General features: G+C 43.3%; 1 protein-coding gene across 21 annotated transcripts in view; it reads right to left on the bottom strand.

Annotated features, from left to right (window-relative positions):
- Window positions 1–430: 430 nt before the first annotated feature.
- KHDRBS3 (KH RNA binding domain containing, signal transduction associated 3) overlaps window positions 431–25840 on the bottom strand; it is a 153162-nt gene continuing 127752 nt past the window's right edge. For 13 of the 21 annotated variants that reach the window (XR_014057612.1, XR_014057611.1, XM_081504025.1 and 10 more), the window contains 2 exons: window positions 11310–11368; window positions 8872–9489 (listed from right to left, as the gene is read on the bottom strand). Coding sequence is in view for 11 of the 21 variants with exons in the window: in XM_081504025.1 (XP_081360151.1) it covers window positions 9398–9489; window positions 11310–11368 (151 nt within the window). In the remaining 10 variants the exon portion in view is untranslated. Of the gene's footprint in view, window positions 687–7886; window positions 7943–8871; window positions 9490–11309; window positions 11369–25840 lie in introns of those variants that run through there. The other 8 variants (XR_014057615.1, XR_014057613.1, XR_014057608.1 and 5 more) reach the window with 1 other exon arrangement.

Raw genomic sequence — 25840 nt, 5'->3', positions numbered from 1 at the left:
AACACATCCTCCCAGGGTTGATGGGGGGGGGGGGGAGGGCAGTTACTGAGTTAAAATCACAAAGCACCTGTGAATGATGAAAGGAGAAGGAACTGAATGCTACTGTCCGTGGGAATGACGACCTTTCTGTTTCGTGACAGATTACAGAGGCGTGAGAGCTGGGTTTCCATCCTGGCAGTGCCACCCTGCTTCCTGCAGAAGCCTTTTTATAATTAACCTTTCATGTGGCGGAATGCTTTTGGCATAACATATTCGTATTTATTGGTCCATAACTGAAATGGAGAAATCATTTTCAAATCTGGAATTTGTGCTGAGTCTTGACTTCCTGCAGTGAGGTGCAGCCTCATGTGGTTCTCAAGTGTGCAGAGTTCAGAGCTGGGCTGACATAACAAGGCTTTGTTTTTCTAGGTTTATATTAAAGTAGAAGCGATTGAAATGGGCAGCCTTTATTAAGTAATACACAAATCATTTGTTTTCTGTTAGGGGACAAATATTGATTTTCTTTCCCTTTTTTTTTTTAACAGACTTTTCAAATCAGAAAGCATACCATTTTATAAAACATTTCATGAAACACAAAACTGTGCAAAAAAAAGATGATTTTCAAGTTCTCAAGTGAATTCATTTACTGACTAGGCACGTTGGTGAGTTGACTATTCTTAAGTAGTCCATAATTGGAAGGAAAGTTCCTGAAAGAGAGGAAAATGAAATATATTTGTATACATCAAGAAACAAATATTTATACTCTGGTGGCAATGCAGGATTTAGGCAGAGGAAATAGGCGAGCTGAAATTTAATAGAAATGAGAATACTTATGGAAAACAATGCAAAATAGAATTATAGAAATTAAGGACATAAAATCTTTGTGTTCAGTAGGCAGATGAATGATTTAAACAGTATGATGATCATCAAAATGCCATCCGTTATGACATTTATGGGTCTGCTTTCAGAATGGCCATGCTTTTTTCCACATGGAACTTTCAATATTAAAATGCGCGGTGACTTCCTATGGATACACACTTGTCTCCTGAAACTCGGCTTTCAGATATATTTTATTAACACCAAATAATACATTTTGATGTGTTAACCACAACAAAATTGTTGTTTCAAAACCCAAGCAGCAATCAGAAGGGAACAGAGCTGAATCTAGTCACAGTGGAGACACGGCCATCGCCTCACTTACTCCCCACAGCTCTGGCCACAGATGCTTGCCCTGGGGACTGTCCCCGTGGTTCCCTGTGACCTGGCCCTGCCTACCCCCTGTCCCTCCCCATGGGTGCCACACCTCATATTCCAGCAACTGCTTACTTGCCCCAGACCCATGAGACCCCTCCCTGCCTCCCAGACCTGCAGCAGCCTGTCACTTCTGACACGTCCTCCTCCTCTGTCTGCTTCAAGATTTCAACTTATCTTTCAAACCCTCTTTGGGTCTCTCTCCTCCTCTGTGGAGCCTTCCCCTCCTCGTCCTTCCTCGACCAGCGCACGTGACCTAGGTCCCTGCACCCCCTTGGCCTTCACCTCGCCTGCCAGGACCACACATGGCACTGGGTTCTGTGGGACGAACCAGGCTGTTCACTTTAAAGAGGGAAACAGCTAATATGTCTGTGTGCTCAGTTGTGTCCAACTCTTTTGTGACCCCATGGACTGTGGCCCACCAGGCTCCTCTGTCCATGGGACTTCCCATGCTAGAATACTGGAGTAGATTGCCATTTCCTCCTCCAGGGGATCTTCTCGACCCAGGGATCGAACCCATGTCTCCTGCATTGGCAGACAAATTTTTTACCACTGCGCCACCAGGGAAGCCCAAGTGTTAATTGGTATTGTTTAATCGATGCACTTTTCCTCAATGGCTTGATGACTATGATCTCCTTATACACGACAGACTTGCTCCTGACTCTCAAGGACTTCCTGGGGGTGCAGGACCACCCACACATCAATCAGCAGATCAGAATCAGGGGTTCACCCCTCAGGTGCTGTCAGCCAGTACTCAGAGTGAAGAGGAAAAAGGGTTTTGTGGGCAGAAGGAGGGAGAGAAGCTCTTTAGGAACCGGCAGGCTCTGGACAGCCAGCAAATAGGAGAGGAAGCAGGGAGCTGGGCAAAGGCAGGGTAGATGGAGGGGCCAGCTGGAGGCCGGTTTCCATGGAGAGGCCGTGGCCCCTAGAGAGCAGAGGCAACCCCTTCCCCAGGTGCATCCAGGGCTGAGCACGGGGCCTGGGGCAGGCTGGCCTCAGACTCTATCGGCTCATGAAAGGAGGTCCCAGGAGTGAGAGGAGACCAACAGGAGCCTGAGGAAGCACGATCCGTCACCATCTTTACCATGGATCTTCAGCAATCGTTGTAAGACATAGCCGAGCGCTCAGAGCTGGCCTCGCTCATTTCCATGGGATCCAGCCCCACCAAGTGCACATGGGAACAACAACTGTGAACTCACTTTGCAGAGAGGAGTTTGCCGTGTGTAAGTGCTAACAGTTGTATATTGTAATGGACAGAATAACACTGAGGGTGCAAATTTCCTTCAGAAAAGCATATTAAGATACACGATTACCTCTATGGGGAGCAATACAGTAATAACTATAGGAAAATGTAATGACTCAATAAATCTATTTTAGAAACTGATTCTACAGATGTGTACGAACGTGCAAGAACAGAGATGAAAGGCTACACTGTCTAGCGCTGCCTCTAATGAGTGCCAAACACTGGAAGCAAAATGACTTGTCAACAGTTGTTTAAATTATGATGCATTCAATAAATATTATTCAGCCAATAAAAAGAAAAGCATACCTTTATAATTTAAAATGATAGAAAATGAACTCATATATATACTCTAAAGTGAAACAAGGGAGGTAGGCAACAGTGTGCTACTCTGTATGGAAAAAACAGTAATAATTTGTGCAGGAGCAAAGCATATGTTTTTCTATCTCTGAAAAATACACAAAAAACCAAGACCAAGAGTTGCTTCTGGGTCTTTCAGGGCAGGGGTGGGAATTAAGACCAACTTTTCATTGTACACTTTCCCCAAAGTATTAGATTTTGTACCAAGCACATGTACCACCTACTAAATAAAGGGCATATTTTTGTTTTCCAACTTCACCTTTCCTAGGGAAAAAGCCAGTGGTTACAGAAGTAAATGATCTCATCTCCACTGATAAACTAACAGTGAGGGGTGCTCAGGGTCAGTATTTTAAAATTACAGAGCCATTTGCTCACTGACTCATTCAGTCATCGGCTCCTCCATGAGCACTGTCATGCCAGGGAACATGCTGGGATCTAGAGACAGAGTCAGATGAGATGCGGTTCCAGTGCACAGAACCTGAAGTGGTGCTGTTGGTGAAAAAGACAAACATATACCAAGTAAGCAGAGATCAGTCCTGCCCTTACGAGGTGTCTGCTCACTTATTCCACCCCCTTGATCGAGAGCCTGTTAGGCGCGAGAACTGTGTTAGGGAGCGGACATGGGCAGGTGAGGAAGGGCATGGATCTTGCCATGGAGGTCAGGTGAGCTTTTACATGCATGTATATGCGAATGACAACATTTAGCAACCTGGTAAATTCTCTTCCAATGGAAGAATGACTCTAACTTGACCCCAAGAGGCGGATAAAGTCCTAATGCACAGTCTTGCGCTCAGAGACACAATGCCACCTGGCTCATTTCACTCAGCAGGTAAGTGACAGCTGCAGGGAGACACGGTGCCTGCGCTGAGGGTGTTCACACCCAGGATGGGGGTGGGGGCTCGAGAGGAAAGGACCCCGTGCTGCAGATTAAGAGCCCTCAGGGCCCTCCGGGGGGATTCTGCACCCAGGGCACATGTGGAGACACTGGGTCAAGGAAGACTCTTCTGGAGTGAGGAGGTGTGTCAAGTCTCACTCCAAAGCTGGACAGACCAGTGTGGGCCAGCTATACTGAGAGCTGGGGAGAAGGGTGAGGACAAGTGATCTGGGACCGAGAATGGCACAGGTCGCACAGTACCCTGAAGGCATGTGCCCGCGAGGCTGGAGCAGAGTGAGAGCAGAGGGAGGCAGGATGGCACCCGTGCTGGGAGCCATGGAAGGACTCGCACTGAGAGGAGACAGGGACAGCAGGCAGTGCCAGTCACAGCAAGACAACTAGGTTTGTGGAATAAGAATCCCATCCAGAATCAGTTCCAATTAGGTAGGATGAGAGGAGGATGCAAGTCAGATTTCAAAATGTCCTACAACCTTTCTCAAAGATGGAAACAGAATCAAGCCTAAGATTTTGTTATTTTAAATATAATGATGGATTCTTTTTTCTTTCTATTCTTACAATGTCAATACCAGTCAATACAACTAGTACATCGCTATAAATAGTAGACAGGCTTCTCAGGTGGTGCTAGTGGTAAAAACCCACCTGCCAATTCAGGTTAGACATAAGAGATGCGGGTTTGATCCCTGGGTCTGAAAGATCCCCTGGAGGAGGGCATGGCAACCCATTCCAGTATTTTTGCCTGGAGAATCCCATGGACAGAGAAGCTTGGAGGGCTACAATCCATGGGGTTGCACAGAGTTGGACATGACTGAACTGACTTAGCATAAATAGATATGATTTGCATACAGAACAACAAACTACTATTTATACTTATCACATATAACCTATAGAGTAGCTTAACTTATGAATTAGATTTTTGACTACATTGTCATTTTTTCTCCAAATCATCAGAGTCAGTGCCTAATTTTGAGTGAGACTGTCTGAATTGTAATTCAATTGATGTGAGTGATTTTTTTCTTCCTGTTTTGGGTCTCTGCTAACTACACCCAACTATTCCTAATACTGCTTGTCAGGAGTCACATTGATCACACTGACAATATTACTCTTTCATATTCATTGACTTGCTAAATGCTTAAACTGCCAAACACTGTGCTAAGAGATGGAACAAGAGGATGAAAACACTAGGCCCCTATTTTTTAAGGCTCTCATGATCTGGCCATCAGATCAATAACCAGTGCAAAGAGGTCTGTACAAAGTTCTTGTTGGAACAGAGACTGAAAAAGGCACCATCTCTGCCTGGGGCGTGCAGCAGGGCAAGTTCTAGGGTGAAGAGGAGATTACATTTCAACATGGGCTGTCATGTTTACGCTTCTTAGCAGGACCTGCGAGATCCTTCATTATGTGTCCCTTGTCTACACAGACAGCATCATCTATGGGTTTCTCTAATAATCCAATATAACTGAAGTTTCCTAGATAACTGTGTTTTCTTATAATCCAAATATTTGGATACAGCAGTAAACAAGAGCAAATACCTAGGTTTGCGTCAGGCAGGCTTCCAATCTTCACAGCAAACTGAGGTAGGCATCACTATTGTGTCCATTTTACAGATGGGGAAACTGCAGCTTAGACCGAAGTTCAGAGAGGTTAAGTCACAAAGCTGGTGGGTGACAGAGCTGGGTGAGACTGCTTCCAAGAAGACCTTTCCTATGTGGTCATCTTCTACTGGGTCCTGAAACCCCTGCTGGCACCCTCCACCTCCAGCACCCCACCTGGCGTCCATGTCTCTCTCCCATGCGCTATACCTGTCTCAGCCCTGCTAGCACCTTCCTTGCCCGTCTCCCCAGTAGATGGCTGTGTCCATCATCACTGCGTCTCCACTGTCTGCAGCACAGTAGACGCTCAGCCAATGTGTTTGCATGAACACCGGCACTGATTCAACTTGGAATATCTTGAACAAAGGAAGATTCAGAACCTAAATACAGCCAAAGAATCTCTCCAGGAAGGAATCTGGGGCAGGGGGAGGGTTATCAGTCACAGGGTGTGCCAACACTTAGTGTTGTGGGGCTACTTCTAGGAATACAAGGTAACATAAAAGCCAGCCCCTGTCCTCAAGGAGCCTTCAATATAGGGGGAGTGAGTGCCAGCCCAGAGAGCGGACAGTGTGACAGCACAGCTGGGAGCAGAGATCCTGGATTACAGTGGATGCTGTGCAACTGACTGCAGCCTCCGGGCTGGGAGCCTACACAGGGATCTATCGCCTGAAGCTTAAGCATCTTCCTCAGTAAAATGGAGATGACAGTCACCTTCTTACTGTTGCGAGGATCCAATGAAAGTGATTAAGCACAGGTTACAAGTTGGTTGGCAACTTGTAACCAATCTAAGTCACATGGTATCAATACTAAAATGAAGAAGTGTAAAAGCATGCTATTTCAGAGAGCACAGTGGACTGTGGTTGAACTGGTGAAGACATTGTGGAAGGATGGGCAGGCACGGCTTCCAGGAGCAAAGGCCCAGACACGGGAAGTGCTGGTGGGTCAGGCCACCACCTCCATCCGTGCTGAATGTAAGGTCCATACTATACTTGAATGTAAGGTCCACATCCTACAGACCTCAGGGTTCCTGGTGCCTCATGTGTGTCTGGGGGAGAACTCAGTAAACATCAAATGAGAAGGTAAACGAACCCCGAGCAGGGAGGCTAGGGGAATGACTTGGGAAGGATGTGGTGTGCACTGAGGGACAGGACAGGACAGGTCCAGGCTGCTGTCTACAAGTCTTGGCTGTTGAGACAAGGAGGAATGAGGCTCAGTAGAGTATTTGCTGAGTAAGGGAAGCCCTCGAAAGCCAAGCAGAACTGTCCAAGAGCATCCTGGTGGCTTCTGACCTTTCTGCATCACAACCCCTTTTTACAGTCCAATGGAGCTATGGTTTAAGAAAATGAAAATAAACATAAAATTGAACAATTTCTGTGAACGGGCTCTGAAGACTATCTACTGATTTACCCTCCAGGAATCTGTCCATAATTTCTGATTAAAGAAGCCTACACTTACTATTCAATATGCCAACTCCTAAAAACAACAACAAAAACTTACTAAAGAAAAGAGTGAAATAATTTCAATATAACATCATAAATTAAAAAAATGTGTTATTCATATTCCCTTTATGTACAAGAAAAGAGGCACCAAACAAAACAAAAGAGAACTCCAAATACTTATTTTGATTTATGAGAGTGAAGAGAACTATTTTCTCCCTAAGAGTAATTGGCTAATTTTGGTGATTAAGGAGGAAAAAAAGCACTCATATTTCCCATATATATGAAACATGTGTATTCGACTTCAATAATGAAACTCTACATTATGGTATCACCTGCCAGCCTTTAAAACACTCTGAACACCACCTTGCTTAATGCTCAGAACAACTGCAGGAGACAAGGAATCTCCTTATTGTGCTGACAGCTGAAGCCAGACCACATTACCGGACGATGGGCAGGGCTCATACACTCTTAAAAGTCAGATTCTCTGGGATGTCAGGGCCTATGCGGCATTCCTGATGGCTTAGGAAAAAACAAGAATAACTGAAAAGTGAGACCAGATTAATGGTCTCAGATTAATGATATCTTTCTTTCACGATCCCTGTTGTTTGACTTTTATGAAACAATTTTATAAAATACTTTGCAATATTTATCTTATTAAAAGCGAAAGTTTGTTTTGCAAAACTCAAAGTAGAAAAGGACACACATGCAAAAATCGTACTTTCACAAGCCTAACATAACTATTGTCCAAAATTTCCAGCACATCTGTGTCACGTTATGAATATATACAGAGAGAATATATACAGCCTTTTAAAAAAAAAATTGGGATCACAGTATTGTTAGGTTTGGGAAACTGCTTTTTTTTCCACTTGACACTCTGGAAAATGTTTTCGTGCTATCGACCAGCCTGTTACATTTTTACCGAGGAGGGTAACGGAGTTACTTACACGCTGTGGTGGCCGAGCCTCCTAGCTCTGGCGCCTACGCAGACCTGACTGGGTCTGACTGGTTTCCATTCCGGAAGTTAATTTGCCACTGTCACTAGTGTCACTAGTTGGTAGTGGGAAGCACGTGGAGGAGCATGCGACTGTCTTCATCCTCCAAGTACATCAAAGAACCGGAACAAGGACACTCACCTGTGTCTGCTGGACCGACGACACCTTCCTTTCACTTTCCAAGATGGCTGACATTCCTAACAAAAGAAAAGACCTTTTTACTCAAAGAGAAGGAAGTCCCTCAGGAAATAAAAATTAAACAGTTCACACAATCTACAGTTTAAAAAAAAACTTAGGCCAAATGATTAAAGAAAAACTTTATTAAATATTTGTCAGTTTTAAGAAGTGCCCTCAATTACTAACCAAATAATGTATTACAAACAACTAGTTATGAGGTTTTACATTTGTTTAACAGGGAATAATTGGCCCCAATTAAACTGACTAAACTAAGGCTTTTTAGATTACTAAAACAAATTAAACTTTTTAAAATGAGAATTTAGGTGATCTTAAAACCTTTCTAAAATGGATAATGAAACTTGCTAAGTTGTAACCTCCCTGGTTTTGTTAGTTATATTAAGATAAATTAAGTGAGATTAAAATCTTATTTGATTTATTTACCTTTGAAAATGAAGACCGTTTAAGGGTTACACATCCTCAGCCTTGTCGAGTGCGACCTCAATTAGTCAAGTCAGAAAGTCTTTAAAAGCTTTGTGCTTATTGCTTCCAGCATGGAGCGAGGTGTTCATTAAGGTACCAAAATTCTCATAAAAAATCCAAAGTTGCACTAGTGAAAAAACGCTCAACAAGATGAAAACTGATCACATCTTTTTCAGAAAATCAGTAGTTATTTTAAAACCAGTTTTTAAACAAGATTAGGTTTTGCGTAGTTTTAACGTGCCATTCAAGCAGCTGGACACCATTTGGACTCTTTAAACAGCATTTAAATCTACGGTGAGTATATAATGGTACATTTAGTTTTATACCATGTTTTAAATAAATTGTACAATGTTTAGTGTGACCCTTTTTTGACAAGCATTGTTAAATGAATCTTTTCCCTGTTTACGACTATTTATGAAGGCCTTTTTAAATAAGAGAGACATGAAATTGTTAGCTCACACACACAAAATTTCTTTCAAAAGTTTATTTAGTATCAAGCAAGAGGAGACTTTGCTTAACACTACAGAACATTTCAAGACTTGAGTTACAAAAGAATACCACATTATTTGCACTTGTAATTGGCTTCCCTTTTTACGCATGTTGGCAAGAGAAAAAAAAATAGCATATGGCCGAAAGATAAAATAACTAAATTTCTATGGAAACCTTTAAAATGAAAGGTGAGGCTTATGTTAAAAGGATCGATTAACATATTTAGTAAACCTATCTTTTTTGTTTAACACTAGTTAATCAAAGTTATTTTTTTTTTTCCTTTTGATGACCTATTTTTCATATACAGACTGGAAATAACAAAATTTTACATGTCTTTTTTTTTTTCTGCCCAGGTTGATGTTTCAACAAAGTAGTTTTAAATTCCATCCATTCAGATTTTAAGCATTTTGATTTATTTAAAAAGGGATTGTTCATAGAAAAAAATTACTTTGAACAGTATACAGGACTGGTGGAGACTGGCTATGTCACAACAGCAGACAGTACAATCAGTATCTGCCATATGGCTGGTCTCTGTAGACGCCCTTCGCTGTCCTCGCCGAGGGGGCCTTGTGTCTCGAGTTAGTCCACTCCTCTTGCCCTAAAGCCAGTCAGATGAATCACAGTTAGATCAATGCCAGAGAGCCCATGGCTTCATTTTTCAGAATCTAACTTAGCCCCGAACCAATGGCAGATGTCATTATACTTATACTGAAGATATAAATCCCCAAGGTACTAAAAAATCTGAGAGAATTCACTTTAAAACAATTACAAACACAATGGAAGATGTTCATCTCACTAGCGAAACCTACCAGGCTGGAAAGACATGATCCTTGTATTTTAAATGACAGCCAAGTTTGCAAGAACTTCCTTTTGGTCACTCATTTAATAAAAGCTCATACACTCCAGCAGCAAATTGAGCTGCCTCTTGCTAAACGTGAAGACATCTATACATGGGAAAAGGGTCACTTGGGATTTCTTCTTCAAAGACAAAGAAAACACAGATAAAATCTATGAAGGCAAAAGGAGAAAAAAACTGGAGTGCAAAATGCCAATGGGCAGTTTGGGAAATGTGGCTTTGTTCTTCATGGGTCCTTCATATAAAGAAGGAAGGAAAGCTGTACTGGGTAGAGATTTATGTTTCCAAAATACTTCCTGGATAGGAAATCATCTCATGACATAACGTCAAATTGTACTCATCCTCATACTAAATCCACACGGAACGATGGATTTCCAACAGAGGACCCTGGTTCACCCTAGCTCAGGGCTGTCAGTCAGTCACTTGAAGGTCTTTGACAACAAACAGTTAACATCTATGCCGCAGCACACAGCGATTTAAAAGCCATGTGTCCACGGAAACCAATTTAAAAAACTGTGAGGAAAAATGTTTAAAATGACCTCTTGTTTGATACAAACACACAATCAACATCATTCCCTCAAGCTAACTTGCATCAATTTAAGTAGACAGCATTCAACAAACCAAGGTATGTCTCTTAAGTGTTTGTTACGAATAACAACAACAACAACAATAAAAAATCCAAGGTGTGGTCATCAAGGCTTGGGGCAGGTAATATAACAAAATGCACTTCAAAAGGAACACTGGAAAATGGTTTTTCAGTTATGTTCAGAGAAATGTCATAACATCCATTAACGAGAATCCTGATTCACTTGTACTGGGCATGAGGCATTCATCAGAGCTTTGCAACTGATTGAAGCTTCGTGTTCTCTGATCTCTGCGCCTGGCAGCAAAGGAGGTGCTTAGTATCATTAAGTTGCTGCGGCCAATTCTTTTAATTAAACCTGTCGTCCTTCTGTATATCGAGACTCTGGACGTGGATTCCCCAGCACCTCAGGCAGCTCCCACCGGACTCAGTGGTGTTTCACTGTCTCCCTGTAAGCCCGAGACGGCCATCCATCTCCTCCCTGGCCCAGTGCTTCTGTAACCTTTAACGAACGACTCCCACTGTAATGTTTTTAGAGGAACTGAGATTGGGAATAAATTAAAATATAAAGATGGGGGTGGTGGAATCACCACTACAGCAATTGAGAGCTGTAGTCTCAACTGCTCCATTTTTCTTTACTGTCAAGAAGCAAAGACACTTCAGAGAGACTCATTCTATCAAGTGTCTGCAGTTTGGCAAACTATTCAAGTAAGGGAGAAAATCAGCACATTGCAATCAACCCAAACAGAAAAATCTAAGTTCAGAATCTGAATGCCTGCAATTTTCTGCAAGTCTTTAGTCCCCTTTAAATATTAAGTTTAAACCTTAGAGAGCTTCTGAAAATAGCTGGATAAGCACAGATGAACTGAGAGGCAGCTGTCCTCTAAAATTCTGTCTGTATGAATCTCCCCAGAGTTAAGTACTTTAAGGTGTTTCTATGACCTTTCTATTTATGGTTCCACTCCAGCCATTTACTCACCATAGGAATCATAAGTTTCTTCACTGAGTCCATGTCCATAATCATAGTAATCAGCACCACTGCATGAAACAAAACACACAAGCAGAAAAAGACAAAAACACAGTTAGGACAAGCTGACTTGGCTGTGAGTTTAAATCACACTTGATGAAGTATTCTAAAATTTAAAGATTACTACTAAAAGCAGGGCTAAAAGTTGAACAGAGTTCCCACGGAGAAGAGCGATCTTATTAGGATTATCATCGGCCCCTCCTGTGGTCCCTGACTTGAATTCACAACAAATGTGTCTGACACTGAACCACCATGATCAGCCTGCCCGCGTGGAGAGCACTGACAGCACCTGAGGAGTTCAGTCTCTTCTGGGAGGAATCGTGGTCTGAGAGGGCATGCGTATACAGTGGACCCAGGCTGGGCTCGTGCAAAGGATTGGGGTAGGGGGTGGGGGATGTGTGTGCAGGAGGAAGGGCAGCCACAGCTTCTTTCCTACCGACACCAAGTTCACAGAAGGCACAGCCCTACAGACCAGACACCTTGATGCTGTGCAAGCCCCAGGCACTGGGCTTTACAATAAAGCAACACGGTTATGGAGTGACATGTTTAACCTCCCCGGCACCACCCCGTTACCATCAAGAGTGGCCGCTCAGCAGAGGGTGTGTGTGGTGGGTGGGAAAGGCCCCTGGGTCCAGTCACCCGCTCTGGCCAAGCCTGTGGGGACAGAGGCGCACGCACAGCTGTCCTGTATTCAAACGCGTGACGTCCCTGAGACCCTGAGAGGGAGGCGTCTGTCACCACGGCCATTTTGTAGATGATGCAAAACAGGCCACTGACACACACAACATGTGTGAACTAGGCGTAACCTTTACAGGAACGAATCCAGGGAAATCTGGATGACAGGACTATGGCCCAACATAATCAGTTTCTCACACTACTCCGGGTGTCTGAGGAAGGGCTTCCACCACTCTCCCTGGCTTCCCCTTTCCCAGTCCTCTTAATTTTGTAGGGAAACAATCACCCTGAATTTGTTATCTTGGATTGTCCTGGAATAAACATTCTCATTATTCCAACTTGATGCAATCAAGCAAAGAAGTTCTAATCAGAATGGAAAACGATTCAGCTGAGCTGCTTAGCGCCCGAGGAAGCACGGAGTGAATACCAAAGTCCACACTGGGGGCTTGCCCTGTGCCAGCCTTGAGACCCCTAAGCAGTCGCCGCCTCCCCCTGGAGGTGGCAGATCTGTCATGCCCATTTTACAGGTAAGGATGCTATAGAGCAGAATAGCTGGGGTGCCAGCTTAACATCACACAGACAGCAGACAGGGGACACATCCAGTTAAGTCCACACCTGGTTCTCCTACGTTTAGTTTCTCAAGCCCAGGTGAATGTCACCGGAGACTAACCATCAACTCCTCAGACGACTGCACAGGATGGCGAGCCCAGTGAGAGGGGACGGGGATGGGAGCTACGGGCTTGTCTCACGCCTGTGGGGACAGGTCTTCACCTCTGCCCTCCTCTGCCAGAATGGTTCCTCTTGTCTTTTGCTCCCAAGCACCTCCTACCCAGTCATTAGCCCAAATACCACTTTTAGAAGCTGCAACTCAAAAAGGTTATGCTGCCTGTCCAAGGTCACACTACTTCCAAATGGAAAAAGAGGTGCAAAACTAAGTGCATCTTTACTCCACAATCCAAGCTCTCTGTCCACGGGCACGTGTCCTAAGGCACTGCCTGCTGTGTCAGGGGTCAGGGTCTGCAGGAAACCCAACGCCAGTGGATCATGGCGAACTGTAACTGCCTCAGTTCCCGCTGGTCTCCAATGCCTCCTCTCCCCTTCTGCAGTCCTAGTTTTCCATCCTGGTATTACATATATTTATGGTAAGAAGAGAAGAGGGACTAACTGAGTGAGGAACAGAGAGACATTCATATTCAAGAAAGAAAAAATCTAGCAAAAACAAGCAACAACAAAAAAATATGGCCTCCTTACCTCTTAAAGTTTAACAGTTTTAAATATGAGAACGGCTATTAAAGAAGACGACTTTCCTCATCTTGTAGACAGATGTTCAGAAGGGAAACCTTTGATAAAATGTCACTGCTAAACACGGGTCAAGACATCTGAGTTTAAACCTGGGCCTCCCAGCACAGACAGTCGTGGGGCAGTTGTCCACCCATCTACTCAGTCCGAGTGCCCCTCTGCCTGCCAAATCCCACCACACTAGATGCCCCCCAGACCCTGGGAAAGCCCTAACGTTCTCAGTGCCTCACGTATAGCATCTGGATACAGCAGTCAACATAATTTCTCATTTTGTTGAAAATAAATTGGCTACTGCTTCTTAGAAACTCAGCACTAAATTAAGTGAACCTCAGTCTTCTTCCTAAAGGTCAGAAGTTACATCATAATGGCTCCTTAGACAAAGTTGTAATGTTCTTTAAAATCTCTTCTTTGCCGCACGAAAAACAATGAGAGTGACCTCTTCATAAAACTGAAAAGAATTCCCTTTACTGAGACAGGTCCACTGTTTAACTTGGAACTATCAGTGACAGGTACCGAGACCAATAAACAGGAGAAAAACAACTGCTTTTTGACTAAACAAAGTCCCCTTGATTAAATGAAGTGAGCAGCAATGAGCATCGGGGTGGACTGGAAATCCAGCTGGAAGTACTGTCACATAGATCAGCATAAAAAAAAATAAAAATCAGGGTGAAGAATGTTTCCCAATGAACGGGAGGATAAAAGGAAACATAATTTGGTCGGGCGATGGTTTGGTGATAAGACAATCTTAGTTTTGACAACTGGAAACTTTAAACTGATATTTTTTATCATTCCATTCAGTTTCTGATTATTTATTTCAAGACTGTCATCAAGCCATGAAGCTGGGAGCAGCTGAGCCCCATTCTCGTACCTGTCAGTTCCATCTGAATTATTTTTGCGGCATTTCATTTCGTGCGCCTCCAATGTCTATTAACCCAAGAAGTGTCCTATTTCCCAAGGATAAACTAAAAACCCAACATAAGGCAAAGGGGGAAGACTCTAAAAATTTCTTCATTTATGAATACAACTTACAGTATTAATAATAAGCAAGAAAACACAGTAGGTTGACTATGCCTTTTCTCCATCAGAAGGGGTCAATAGAAGTCCCTCCCTCAAGCTGTCCAGAGTAAGCTCCTCTCCTAGCACCAATGCTGTGTCTCCCAGGCCTGCTCTGTCCTCCACGTTCTACCCTGCATCAGGGGTAGAAGGAAGTCCAAAGGCTCAGCGTAATTCCTCTCTTTCCCAGAGGTTCTCGATCCATCAACCAGAGTCAAGAAACAGGCCCAGCACCGGGAGGAAACACAGGGATCACGGAGCAAACGGTAGCACTGGGACCAAGCCCACGTGCCCCCAGATCATGGACAGGCATTCAAAAGGAGGACAAAAGTGAGCTCCCAGATCACCCTGTCTCCACGAATGGGACTAAGAAGGAACTCCTGACACAAATCTGTCTGGTGTCTACCTCGCCAAGCCTCTACATGAATTTTGATGGAAAAGTTGCTGGAACTCATCTCATCAGGCCCTTGGCTGGTCATGTGCAGCTCAGAGAACTCTAGATCACTAGTTACTCTGTATCTCCAGTACTTGTAAAGCTCTGCCCATCCCCATCTGTCCCCATCCCCATCCCAATTCTGTCTGTGCCCTCTGGAAGTCATGGCTCATCACATATCCTCTACCTCCTTAGACACTTCCTTACCTTCTTCCTCAATGAAAACTCAATTCTCCTCTAATGACACCTCTCCCTCAGTTGCCCTCTCCTCTCCTTTATCCCCCATGGCCCATATGCCACTGGGACAACAGGAAGGTGAGTATTCTCTTCACCAACCGCCCCAGCCATTGCCACTTGTAGCCCATTATGCTCCACTCCTCTGCACAAACACACAGATTTCAATCTCTCAATGGCATCACTGTCCTAAGTCTTGGTGTTTTCTGTACGTAGGCAGATAACCCTTCAAACACATTGGTCTGCTGACTCCCTGGACCACTCTTGTCCACTACTGATCTTGCCTCTAGTCTCCTTTTGCCATCAGCTCCCAGGTCACATCTTAGTGCCTGTCACATCAGTAACCCCCTTTACCCCGCCTTACGTCAGTTTCATGTACTCCATCCTCTGACCATGGCTTCCCCTCTCCAGTTTCACTCCCGTCCTCTAGTAACATGCTGACCCTCCTTTGCAGCACGTTGCAATCGTCCCACTACTGTTGTTACATTTTCATCCCTTGTCAAGGGAACCAATGAACTTTAACCTGCTGGATTCGATGGTCAATCCTCAGGTCTGCTGTGTGACTGGGCAGGAGATGTGACACAGCTGGGCACAGAGTGGATGCAGCTGGTCCCACAGAGGCACACTCTGGTCCAACGAAACAGCAGGGCAGTACAGTGGGAACAGAGGGACACAGGGAGGCAGAGGGGGTCATGCAGGCCACGGAAAGGCTTGGTTTCTTGTTTTATCCTGAGTAAGATGGCTCCAGGGAGAAATGCCCCCGAAATGAAGTTTGCCATCACCTGAGATGGAGAAGATGGAGGCAGAAAGACCTCTGGGTAGGGAGCCATCAGGAGTCTGGCCTGGGACAGGCAAAGTTGCATAGGCCTTTCAGACCTCCCAGAGCAGTTGGGAAGAGAAATCGAGAGGATGGGGGAGTGGTCTGAACTGGAGACATAAGTCTGCAGTCCTCGTCATGTGAAAAGTACTCAAAACCCAGAGACACCATGCAATCCCTCTGGGGACACATGCAAGCAGACAGAGAACTCGGACTGTGGAGTAAAGGTGCACTTAGTTCTGAACCTGTTTTTCCATTAGGAAGTAGTGTGATCTTCAACAGGAAGCATAATTTTTTTGAGGGGCAGCTTCTACAAGTGTCTGAAACACAAGAGGTACTCAACAGAAGCACTGGCGGGAATGAATGAATGGCGTGTGCTGCTCAGGGTGAGGGCCACAGCGGTGTCCTCTGACAGGGCGACCGCGGGGCCACAACGCAGTGAGCTCACACAGAGTCCCTCTCACTGCCTGGACACTCCCTCTAAACCGAATAAAGAGCAGAGACTAGCCTTAACCGTACTGTTGTAATGAAGTTTGCCAAGCCTCATTTCAGATGTAACAATTACTTTGTCAAACAAAAAGATTTTAAATGTTAATGTAGGTCTGTCAGAGAATCAGAGACACAAGGTTTGCCACTTATAGTGGATCCTCCACCTCTACTGTGAAAAACTTCTCAATCTGACCTCACTGTAAAGTGTAGGAACTTACTCATACTTGACAGATCAAAGGCAAAGTCAGCCTTGAGAAGTCATGTGGTCCGTCTGCTGGGCTTCAGGCTAAATTGTCTTAATCATCTGAGAGAATGATTCCCTCTCCACTTTCAAAGACTTCCAGAAATACAGTCTGACTAACTTGTCACAGTAACACCCTGACAGAATCCAGAACAGGCCTGACAGAAAGTTCCATGTTAACCTTCATCTCTCACGAGACTCTCAGAATCCCTTCTCTCTGGCTCTGCTTCCCACAGAGCTTGAGAGCACCTCCTCCTGTGACAGACCTCTTAGGAAGGCGGATCACACAGGGCAAGAAGGAAGCACATGTCGCAGGGGTTATTGGCAAACCTAATTTAAAGGACCTACGTCAACTACTATGGCTTCCCAGGTGGCACAGCAGTAAAGAACCCACCTGCCAACATAGGAGATGCAAGAGACATGGTTTTGATCCCTGGGTTGGGAAGATCCCCTGGAGGAGGAAATGGCAACCCACTCCAGTATTCTTGCCTGGAGAATTCAATGGACGGAGGAGCCTGGCAGAGCTATATAGTCCATGGGGTCGCAAAGTCAGACACTACTGAGTGACTGAGTACATGCACACACACGCACGTGTGCACACACACACGTCAACTACTAGGATCGGGTGCAGGGTACTGGGCAGAGACATGCAAACAAGATCTACCACTAATGACAGATACTATCAAACAGCATCTATCATACACTATTAAACACTGACTAGGAGCCGTGTGTTCTGCACAAATTTACTCTCATATTTAAAACAGTCACAATCTGGCATCATCTCTATTTTATAAATTTAGGTTATTGCCACCATGTAAGAGAGACTCTCACTTGTTACACTCTCTCTTGAGAAAGGTGCTCTCGGTAGGAATTTCTGAAGTTCAGATGTCACCTGTTCCCAGCATCTGTTCCACAGATATTTCTGGAACACTTACCATGTGCTGGGCACCAGGATGAAACAGTGAACAGGTTTCGGGCTTTGTGATAAAACACGTCTGGTCTAGTGTGCAAGGCAGACAACTGTCAATAGGCTGGTGGAGGACTGTGATTCCAAGAAGCCCAGAGTTCTGAAGGAACTCAGGGTGGGGCGCCTGGACCAGTTTTGGGGTACCTGGGAGTGCCTCCTGGAAGGAGGAAGGTCTAAACTGACACCTACGAGAAGAGTCAGACAGAAAGGAGGAAGAAAAGCATCTGAAGCAGAACACCACACAGTTTGCCCTGGTGACACGACAATGGTGACTCAGACACAGAGCGCCTTCTCTAGAGCCGTGAGGCCACAGTAGGGGTGGGGGCGTCAGGATGCAAGTCTAGTTCCCCCGGCTCCCAGGTGCCTCTCTCCACCATCTAATCTGACGACCAGTCACCACACTCACAGCACAGTGGAAGTATGTTTGGGCACTTTTTCAAAAGGCAACGCGATTCAGGGAGCCAGAAAGAGATAATGACCTAAGACATCCACAGTTGAAAGAAGAAGCTGGAGAACTCGCCTGGATGCTAGAATCCATCTCCTGCTTACATGGTGTGTACACTGAAAAACAGTCACTCAACTGGACGCTTCAGACAGGTATGAATTTATGCCCTTCGCTATATGTACATAATATTTCAGAAAAAGGAAAACAAACAAACAAACAAAAAAGCTAACACTCATGTTAAAAGGGAAGGGGCCAGCAGGCAGCTATTGCCTATTTGGTGTGCACTCTCCCTGTCCTTCTTAGCAGAAGACGCCTTGTGAGACTGACGGGGAAGTGTTAGTGGTACCTTACCCAGCCATTAGCCTCCATTTCATGGCCACTTTTACATGGAGGATACCGATGAGACAGGAGTGAGCTTTAGGGAGTGAAGCTTCCGGGGAACTTCCTAAGAGCAGGTGGACCTGCCCAGGTGGCAGGGCCTTCCTCCTCTTCTCTCTCCCTGTCTGAACCCCAGCCTGGCCGCTGGACTGTGACCGCTGCATGAGAGCAAGCTGAGCCCAAGGGCACGGGGCAAGGGCTAGGAGCATGGAGAAAACAAAGGGAGCGGCCTGGCTGCTCAGGGACTCCACAGAGTGGTCCCAGTGGTCGGAAGCTGCTAACATCCAATCTTACGTGAGAGAATAAACCTGATTCAGTGGAACATGGGGTTAATTCAGAGCTTATCCCAGTCCTACAAAACGGTCCAAGCATCCTGACGTGAGGGACGCCGTGTGTCTCTATTTTTCTCTGCTGCAAGGACATCCGATCACGTTTATTTCAACAGCACCGTCAGTACTCTTCTCCATCTGCAGCAGTCTCCTATCGAAAGTTTCTTAAAAGACTGCAGATGGTTCTACGTAATTTTTTAAAAACGATGAATTTTGATTATACTCCAAGAAAAACAAAAGAATAAAAAGAAAAGAGTTTTGTTCATGAGCGTCTCTTCAGCTCACTGTGCCTCTCTCCTCCCCCCATGCACTCAGAGGCATGCATGCACGGAGGTCTCAGGACACTCAGGAAGTGAGTTTCAGAGACACGCACTGATGCTGGCGCTGCATGTATACGCCAGGCCAAACATTCCTTACACACTCACGTCACTTATCAGCAGGCTTCTTGTCTTATTATCATCATTTTGGAAGACAGTACAGAGTCAACAGTTAAGCTTGTGTGTGTGTGTGCTCAGTTGTGTCCGATTCTTTGCAATCCCCTGGACTGTAGACTGCCAGGCTTCTCTGTCCATGGGATTTCCCAGGCAAGAGTATTGGAGTGGGTTGTCATTTCTTCTTCAAGGGGATCTTCTGACCTAGGGATCGACCCCGAATCTCCTACCATTACCAGCAGATCCTTTACCACTGAGCCACCAAGGTGTAAGCTTGGGTGTCGTTAACTCAATTTTATCTATAAAATAGTTTTTAAAATAAATCTTTCATAAGATTGCTGTGAGGTTCAAAGAAGATAATATGTTACATACATAAACTTAGCTCTTATTCAAGGACAGCTGTTATGAGTACTATTGAGGTAGAGGTTCCTTCTGAATGAGCAATATTTTTCCTAGAGTCTTATTGATGGTATATGAGCTATTTTTGCTGATTTGCTAGAGTGAGGAATGTACCTTTAATGACAACAAATCTAGCAAATTACCAATAACAACTAATAGTTTCCATCTATTTGCACAGTTCTCTGCAATTTCATAACTTTAAGGAAGGTAAGTGCTATTGGGGTCTTCATTACTTTCTGTAAGCAATATTTTATTAATAGTTGTCAGTACAGAGGTCTTGAACATTTTGGTTAAAATTATCCTTAAGACTCCTTATACACCACTGGTAGGAATTAATGTACAAGTACTTTGAAAAACACTTTGGCAGTTTCTTAAAAAGTTAAGCATATAATTAATATCTGGCCCAGCAATTCTCCTAAATGTCTAAAGGAAGTAAAATACAAGTCTGCACAAAGATCTGCACATAAATGTTCAATGCAGCATTATTCATAATGCCAAGAAGTGAAAACAAACCCAGTATCTATCACCTATTTAATGCATAAACAAAACATGGTAGACTCATAAATGGAAAACCATTCAATAATAAAAAGGAAAGAAATACTGATAAAAGCTATAATGTGGATGAACCTCAAAAACATAATGCCAACTTCAGAATACCTGATGTAAAACATCATCTATTTTGACTATATTTATGTCTTTTTCCTTTAGTTGTTCTCAATCTTTTCTCTTTGTTTTATAGCAACTTGTATACATTATACCTTGATGTGTTTATATTCATATTTATCCTGCTGGGAGTTCTCTGCACTGTGTAGATCTGTGTGATGGTATTTTTTATTAATTTTAGAAGTGTTTGTCATTATTTCAAGTACTTCTACCTCACACTTTCTCTCATCTCATTCTGCAATTCTGATAGTGTTAGACTGTTGTACATCATCTTGCAGATTTCATACCCAATGTTCCTTCTACTCATCATCTTTTTTTTCTCTTTTCATGTTTGAATACTTTCTTATAATTTGTCTTCAAGTTCTCTTACTATTTCTTCTATGGTGTACAATCTGTTAATAAGTCCACTGAAATAATTATTCATCACTGGCATTGTAATTTTTCAATTCCAGCATTTCCATTTGGATCTTTTTAAGAATTTTCATTGGCTACATTCCTATCTGTTCATACATGCTGTCCACCTTTCACACAACATCCTTTAGCATATTGAACATATCAAGTTTAAGACAATGTCTGACAACTGTAATATCTGGGTTCTCTTTTTCTTGACTATTTTGTTTCTTAACTCTGGGTTATATTTTCTTATTGTATAATTTTTATTCATAATTGAATGCTGGATGTTTAGGAAAAAGAACAGAGAGTGAGATAAGTAAGATTTACATTTATAAAGGACATTTCTCTACTTCTGTCAGGCTGTTGGTTGCTCTATTGATTTTCTACCAAAGTTGTTACAGGTCAAGATATAAGGGTGTACAGACCACAGTCTTCTCCTGTAACTTCATAATTTTAAGTTTGCAAGCTCCTTTAATCATACTGGGATTAATTTTAAATAGGAAAAAGTTCTTACAACACATTCTTGAAAAGCAAAACATTTTGTTCCAAACTTCAAAGATATCTTATTCCAAAGGGAAATCTCAAGTTTTCTATTAGGAGAACTTGAAATTGTAAATATGAATGGAAGAAAACTGTAACTTTAAGGATTTCAGAATACATAAGACACACTCCCTCTTATTTGAGGATTTTTGCACAGATCACTGTGTTCCCACAGATACATCCTTAGGCAAACTTCTACCTCCTTCAAGTCTTAAGTCATCTTCTCAAAGAAGCTAAACATGAAGGCCAGTAGCTAAACGTGACCACCACTAGAACTTAAACTCTACTGGGCACATTCTTTATCCCTTTTTGTTCACTGGTACTTATCAAGCACCTAGGATAGTAGCTGGCACAGAGTAGGTACTCAATAGTTCTTTGCTGAATGAATGAATGAAAGACATGCCAATAATTTATTTCTTTGGGAAATAAATATTTACTTAGCAAGTATCTGCAAGGCACTCTGAAAAGCACTGAATATATCTTATTTGCATAGTGCTTATTAGACAAGAAAAGCAGTTTTCAACCTTGGCTGCTCTTAAAAATTAGCTGTAGAGTATTTAAAAAGTTTCAGATAGTTGTGCTATCTCAAAACTCAGATTAAAAACAATAAACAAGAGATTGGCTTGGGAATCTCTCTTTGTTTTTTTTTTAAAGGCTGTATAAAGGACTCTACCATTCAGCCCAAGCTGAAGGAGGGATACCTGCAGTTCCACATTAGACATTCAGAGGTATCAGACTTCTTACTGTGTTTCCAATAAAGGAACTTTTAGAACATAGGCGGAGTTCTCAAATGTTGCCAACTGAAGTGAAAAACCCATACAGGTCCTTTTCCTGGTTGGTACTCTACTAGGTACTAGGGATTAAAGGACAACTAGAAAAGGGTTTCTGCCACCAAGGGCCTCTCTGTATAAACAGGAGAGAAATTCTCAAGTCCAGCAGGTATGAGTGGTGACCAGAGGCAAGCATACCATATTCCAGAAACACACAAGTCTGGCTGAGTACTCTGTGAACACAGAAGGGGATGTCAGAGGCAGAGAGTTTATCAAGAAAGCCTGCTGGATGAAGTAACGACTGAGTCAAGGAACCTCTGCTCTGCAACTAGAAAAGGGTTTCTGCCACCAAGGGCCTCTCTGTATAAACAGGAGAGAAATTCTCAAGTCCAGCAGGTATGAGTGGTGACCAGAGGCAAGCATACCATATTCCAGAAACACACAAGTCTGGCTGAGTACTCTGTGAACACAGAAGGGGATGTCAGAGGCAGAGAGTTTATCAAGAAAGCCTGCTGGATGAAGTAACGACTGAGTCAAGGAACCTCTGCTCTGCTGCAAGCCATCTGGCAAGGACTAAAATGTAAAGAAAAGGAAATTATCCTGTTTGCACCATTGCGGAAAAGTCTAAAAACACTGCAAGCAATTTTTATAGAAATATGCCAAATAACGACAATGTCTTTAAAAACTGTAAGTGAAGAAAATTACTGAATGAGCCATGAAGAATATGACAAAATTAAGTTTATTCACATAATGTATGCTTTGAGATCTATTTCATCTGTGACTGAGTAAATTATAAACAAATCATGACTGAACAATTCAATATAAGGTTAGATTGGGTGAGTGGGTGACTTGACAGGACGTTATAGAAAACTCAGGGCCAGATCAAGAGAGGTCCTGTTAATGCAACGGCTGCTAATAGATGGGAGAGTCCTGTATTAATCCTTTCATCTATACTATTTAAAAATTAATTGCTGGCACTAACCATACTTGGTAGGATTAAAAACTGCCAAGGCTGAATACACCCCCCTTCAAATCCACTTGTTCTTCAATTTGCCATACATGCTTTCCATCCCCCTTGGTAATCACATTTTCCTTGATCATAAACTTCAGATAATCCAATGGGCAATCACTGTCCTGCTGCTGCTGCTGCTGCTAAGTCACTTCAGTCATGTCCGACTCTGTCCGACCCCACAGACGGCAGCCCACAAGGCTCCCCTGTCCCTGGGATTCTCCAGGCAAGAACACTGGAGTGGGTTGCCATTTCCTTCTCCAATGCATGAAAGTGAAAAGTGAAAGTGAAGTCACTCAGTTGTGTCTGACTCTTCACGATCCCATGGGCTGCAGCCTACCAGGCTCCTCCGTCCATGGGATTTTCCAGGCAAGAGTACTGGAGTGGGGTGCCATCACCTTCTCCGAATCACTGTCCTGGAGAACCACAAATAGATGCACCCCCCCCAATGACTTGTAGAACATGTAGCATGCAAAATACCATTTTCTAAAATTCAAAAATCCTGAGTCTAAGACATTTAGCCCTATGGCTTTTAGATAAAAAAAATTATAGAATTTTTAATAATAGCTAATGATAGCATTCACAAAGCGCCAGGTGCTTTCAGTGTATCAACTCATTTAACATGACAACAACCTAAGTCCATCAACCATCACGTCCATCATACCGATGAGCAAGCTGAAGCACAGGGGCATGACCTGATCCCAACTTCAACAGAGCTGCAGCTGTGTCACAAGCTGCAGAGCTGTGACACAGACTCCTCCCTTTCACTCCCACTAACCAAATCTTGTTTCTGCCTCAACTGAGGTGCTGTTTCATCTACATTACTTTGGCCAAGTTGACATGCATAGGTTTTTCCCCATATCTAAAATGTATTTCTTTCCCTGAATTTTCCAGAAAGTGCTTATTCTTTTTAAATAGTTAAATATAATTACACTCTGGTGTGTTAAGTGTTAGTAGTATCCAACTCTTGTGATCCCAGGGACTGCAGCCCACCAGGCTCCTCTGTCCATGGAATTATCCAGGCAAGGATACTGCAGTGTGTTGCCATTCCCTATCCAGGGGAATCTTCCTGACCCAGGGATCGAACCTGAGTCTCCTGCATTGCAGACATACTCTTTACCATGTGAGCCACCAGGGAAGCCCTTACACTGTTGAACACTCGCTATATACTAAGTTAGGCATTTATTGTGTAAACACTGGGTCAAAGGTTACAAACACTTTCAAGGATCCTGACAGACACTCATAATTCCAGAAGAACACATCCCTTCATGATGTCAAATAAAAAGGAAAACCCAACCCGCACAGTGTGTGAATTACCTTCGCTTCCAAAGCTGTAAGCCCAGTAAATGAGGTTTGACTAGATTCTGAAAAATTCACGCACTGACATTCTCTACTGTAAATCATTCTTCACAAGGAACTTCAAGCTGTGACCTCAAGTCTATGCTTCCAAACATCTTAGGACTCCAGACAAGCTAAATTAAATGAGGCTGTCCGTAAGTTTTTGTTTCACAAATGGGGAATCAAAATGGCATGGATGATTTTATGCAGGTTGTTTCTTTGTTGAGATTTTACTGACTGCAGTTCTCCTCAGGAAAAGGCTACACAAGCTTCTAGATGGGACAACTAAACTGACGAGGACAAGTTACCCAGAGACACAGTACAGCGGAGGGTTCAGTGCCAGCCCAGCATTTACTCTGCAACAACCTCAGGGAAGTTCTATAATCTCTGGGCCTCAATTTCCTCATCTATGAAATGGGATAACAGTAATAACCTACTTATAAGGCTGAAAAGTGCTGAGAACAGTGTGTGGCTCCCGGCACATGTCATCTTTGCAAGTTTACTAAACTTCTGCTCTGTATACTGCTTTCGCTATCTCATTTAATCACAATCTCCCAAGTCAAATATTCTTGCCATTATTTTACAAATGAAAAATGAAGACTTGAAGAAGTAGCTTGGCCAAAATCCTACAGCTGAGGAAGTGACAGAGTGGATTCAAATCAAGGTCTGAGTGGTTTCAGAGCCCTCCAATCTGTTTAACAAAACCATGTGACTCATTTTAAGAGTCAAGAAATACAAAAGGGCTATCATCTTCTTTCATTAAAACGAGTGCAGAATTTGTTAGGAAAATTATTCTAAAACTAATAAAACTCATTTTAAGAAGATATGAAACATGGGGAAAGAAAATATGGGAGATTCACCAAGTAGATCTTTATCTACAGACCTTAAAATCCAGTAGTGAAGATGTAAAGCTGGTGGCGTGAAAACCAACAAACCCGCTGTTTAGAATCTACATTGTGGTGAGGAAACTTCTTCCCAGGCACATTCCCGCCCAGTAGCATCTGTCACTGCTCTGAGTGGTTGATCATAAGCACTGCTGTCGTCTTCTCGATGCTATTAAGCAGATGGCAGTGCTAAATCCAAATGATGTAGTACATCTCCCCGGTGGACTCTGTTTTCACACACCACCATTATCCCACAGCCCTTGGTGATAAATCTCACGTGTTCTCAAGAACATGAAAGACTGCACTGACGGTGGCACTTGATTCACTGCCATTAGCATGCCTGTGCCCTGCTGCTGCTTCCATCCTGCCGTGGAGCTCATGCGTGAAGACTCCACGTGGCCACTTCACAATTCTGGCATTTTCTACATACGAAGGGACTTTTTTTTTGTCCTTAGTTGCTTTCAGGTTAAGCAAAAGAATGTGGGCTTGCTCTTAAAGAGAACTGGATATGAGTTCTCTGACTGCTACTTATATAATTTTGTGACTTTGGTCAAGCTCAAGTTCTCAGAACATTAGTTTCCTTTGTAAAACTAACAATCGTACAGATGTTCTTGGGAATTAAATAAAATAATAGACATGAGAGCATTTAATGTACTAGCTAATACTTGATAAGTACTCAGTAGATATCTCATTCCT

This window comes from Giraffa tippelskirchi, chromosome 6 (genome assembly GCF_054371585.1).
Source record: "Giraffa tippelskirchi isolate mGirTip1 chromosome 6, T2T-mGirTip1v1.2.pri, whole genome shotgun sequence".
In the NCBI taxonomy this organism is placed as follows: domain Eukaryota; kingdom Metazoa; phylum Chordata; class Mammalia; order Artiodactyla; family Giraffidae; genus Giraffa; species Giraffa tippelskirchi.
Note: the sequence above shows the minus strand (reverse complement) of the source record. Positions and strands in the feature narration are given on the sequence as shown.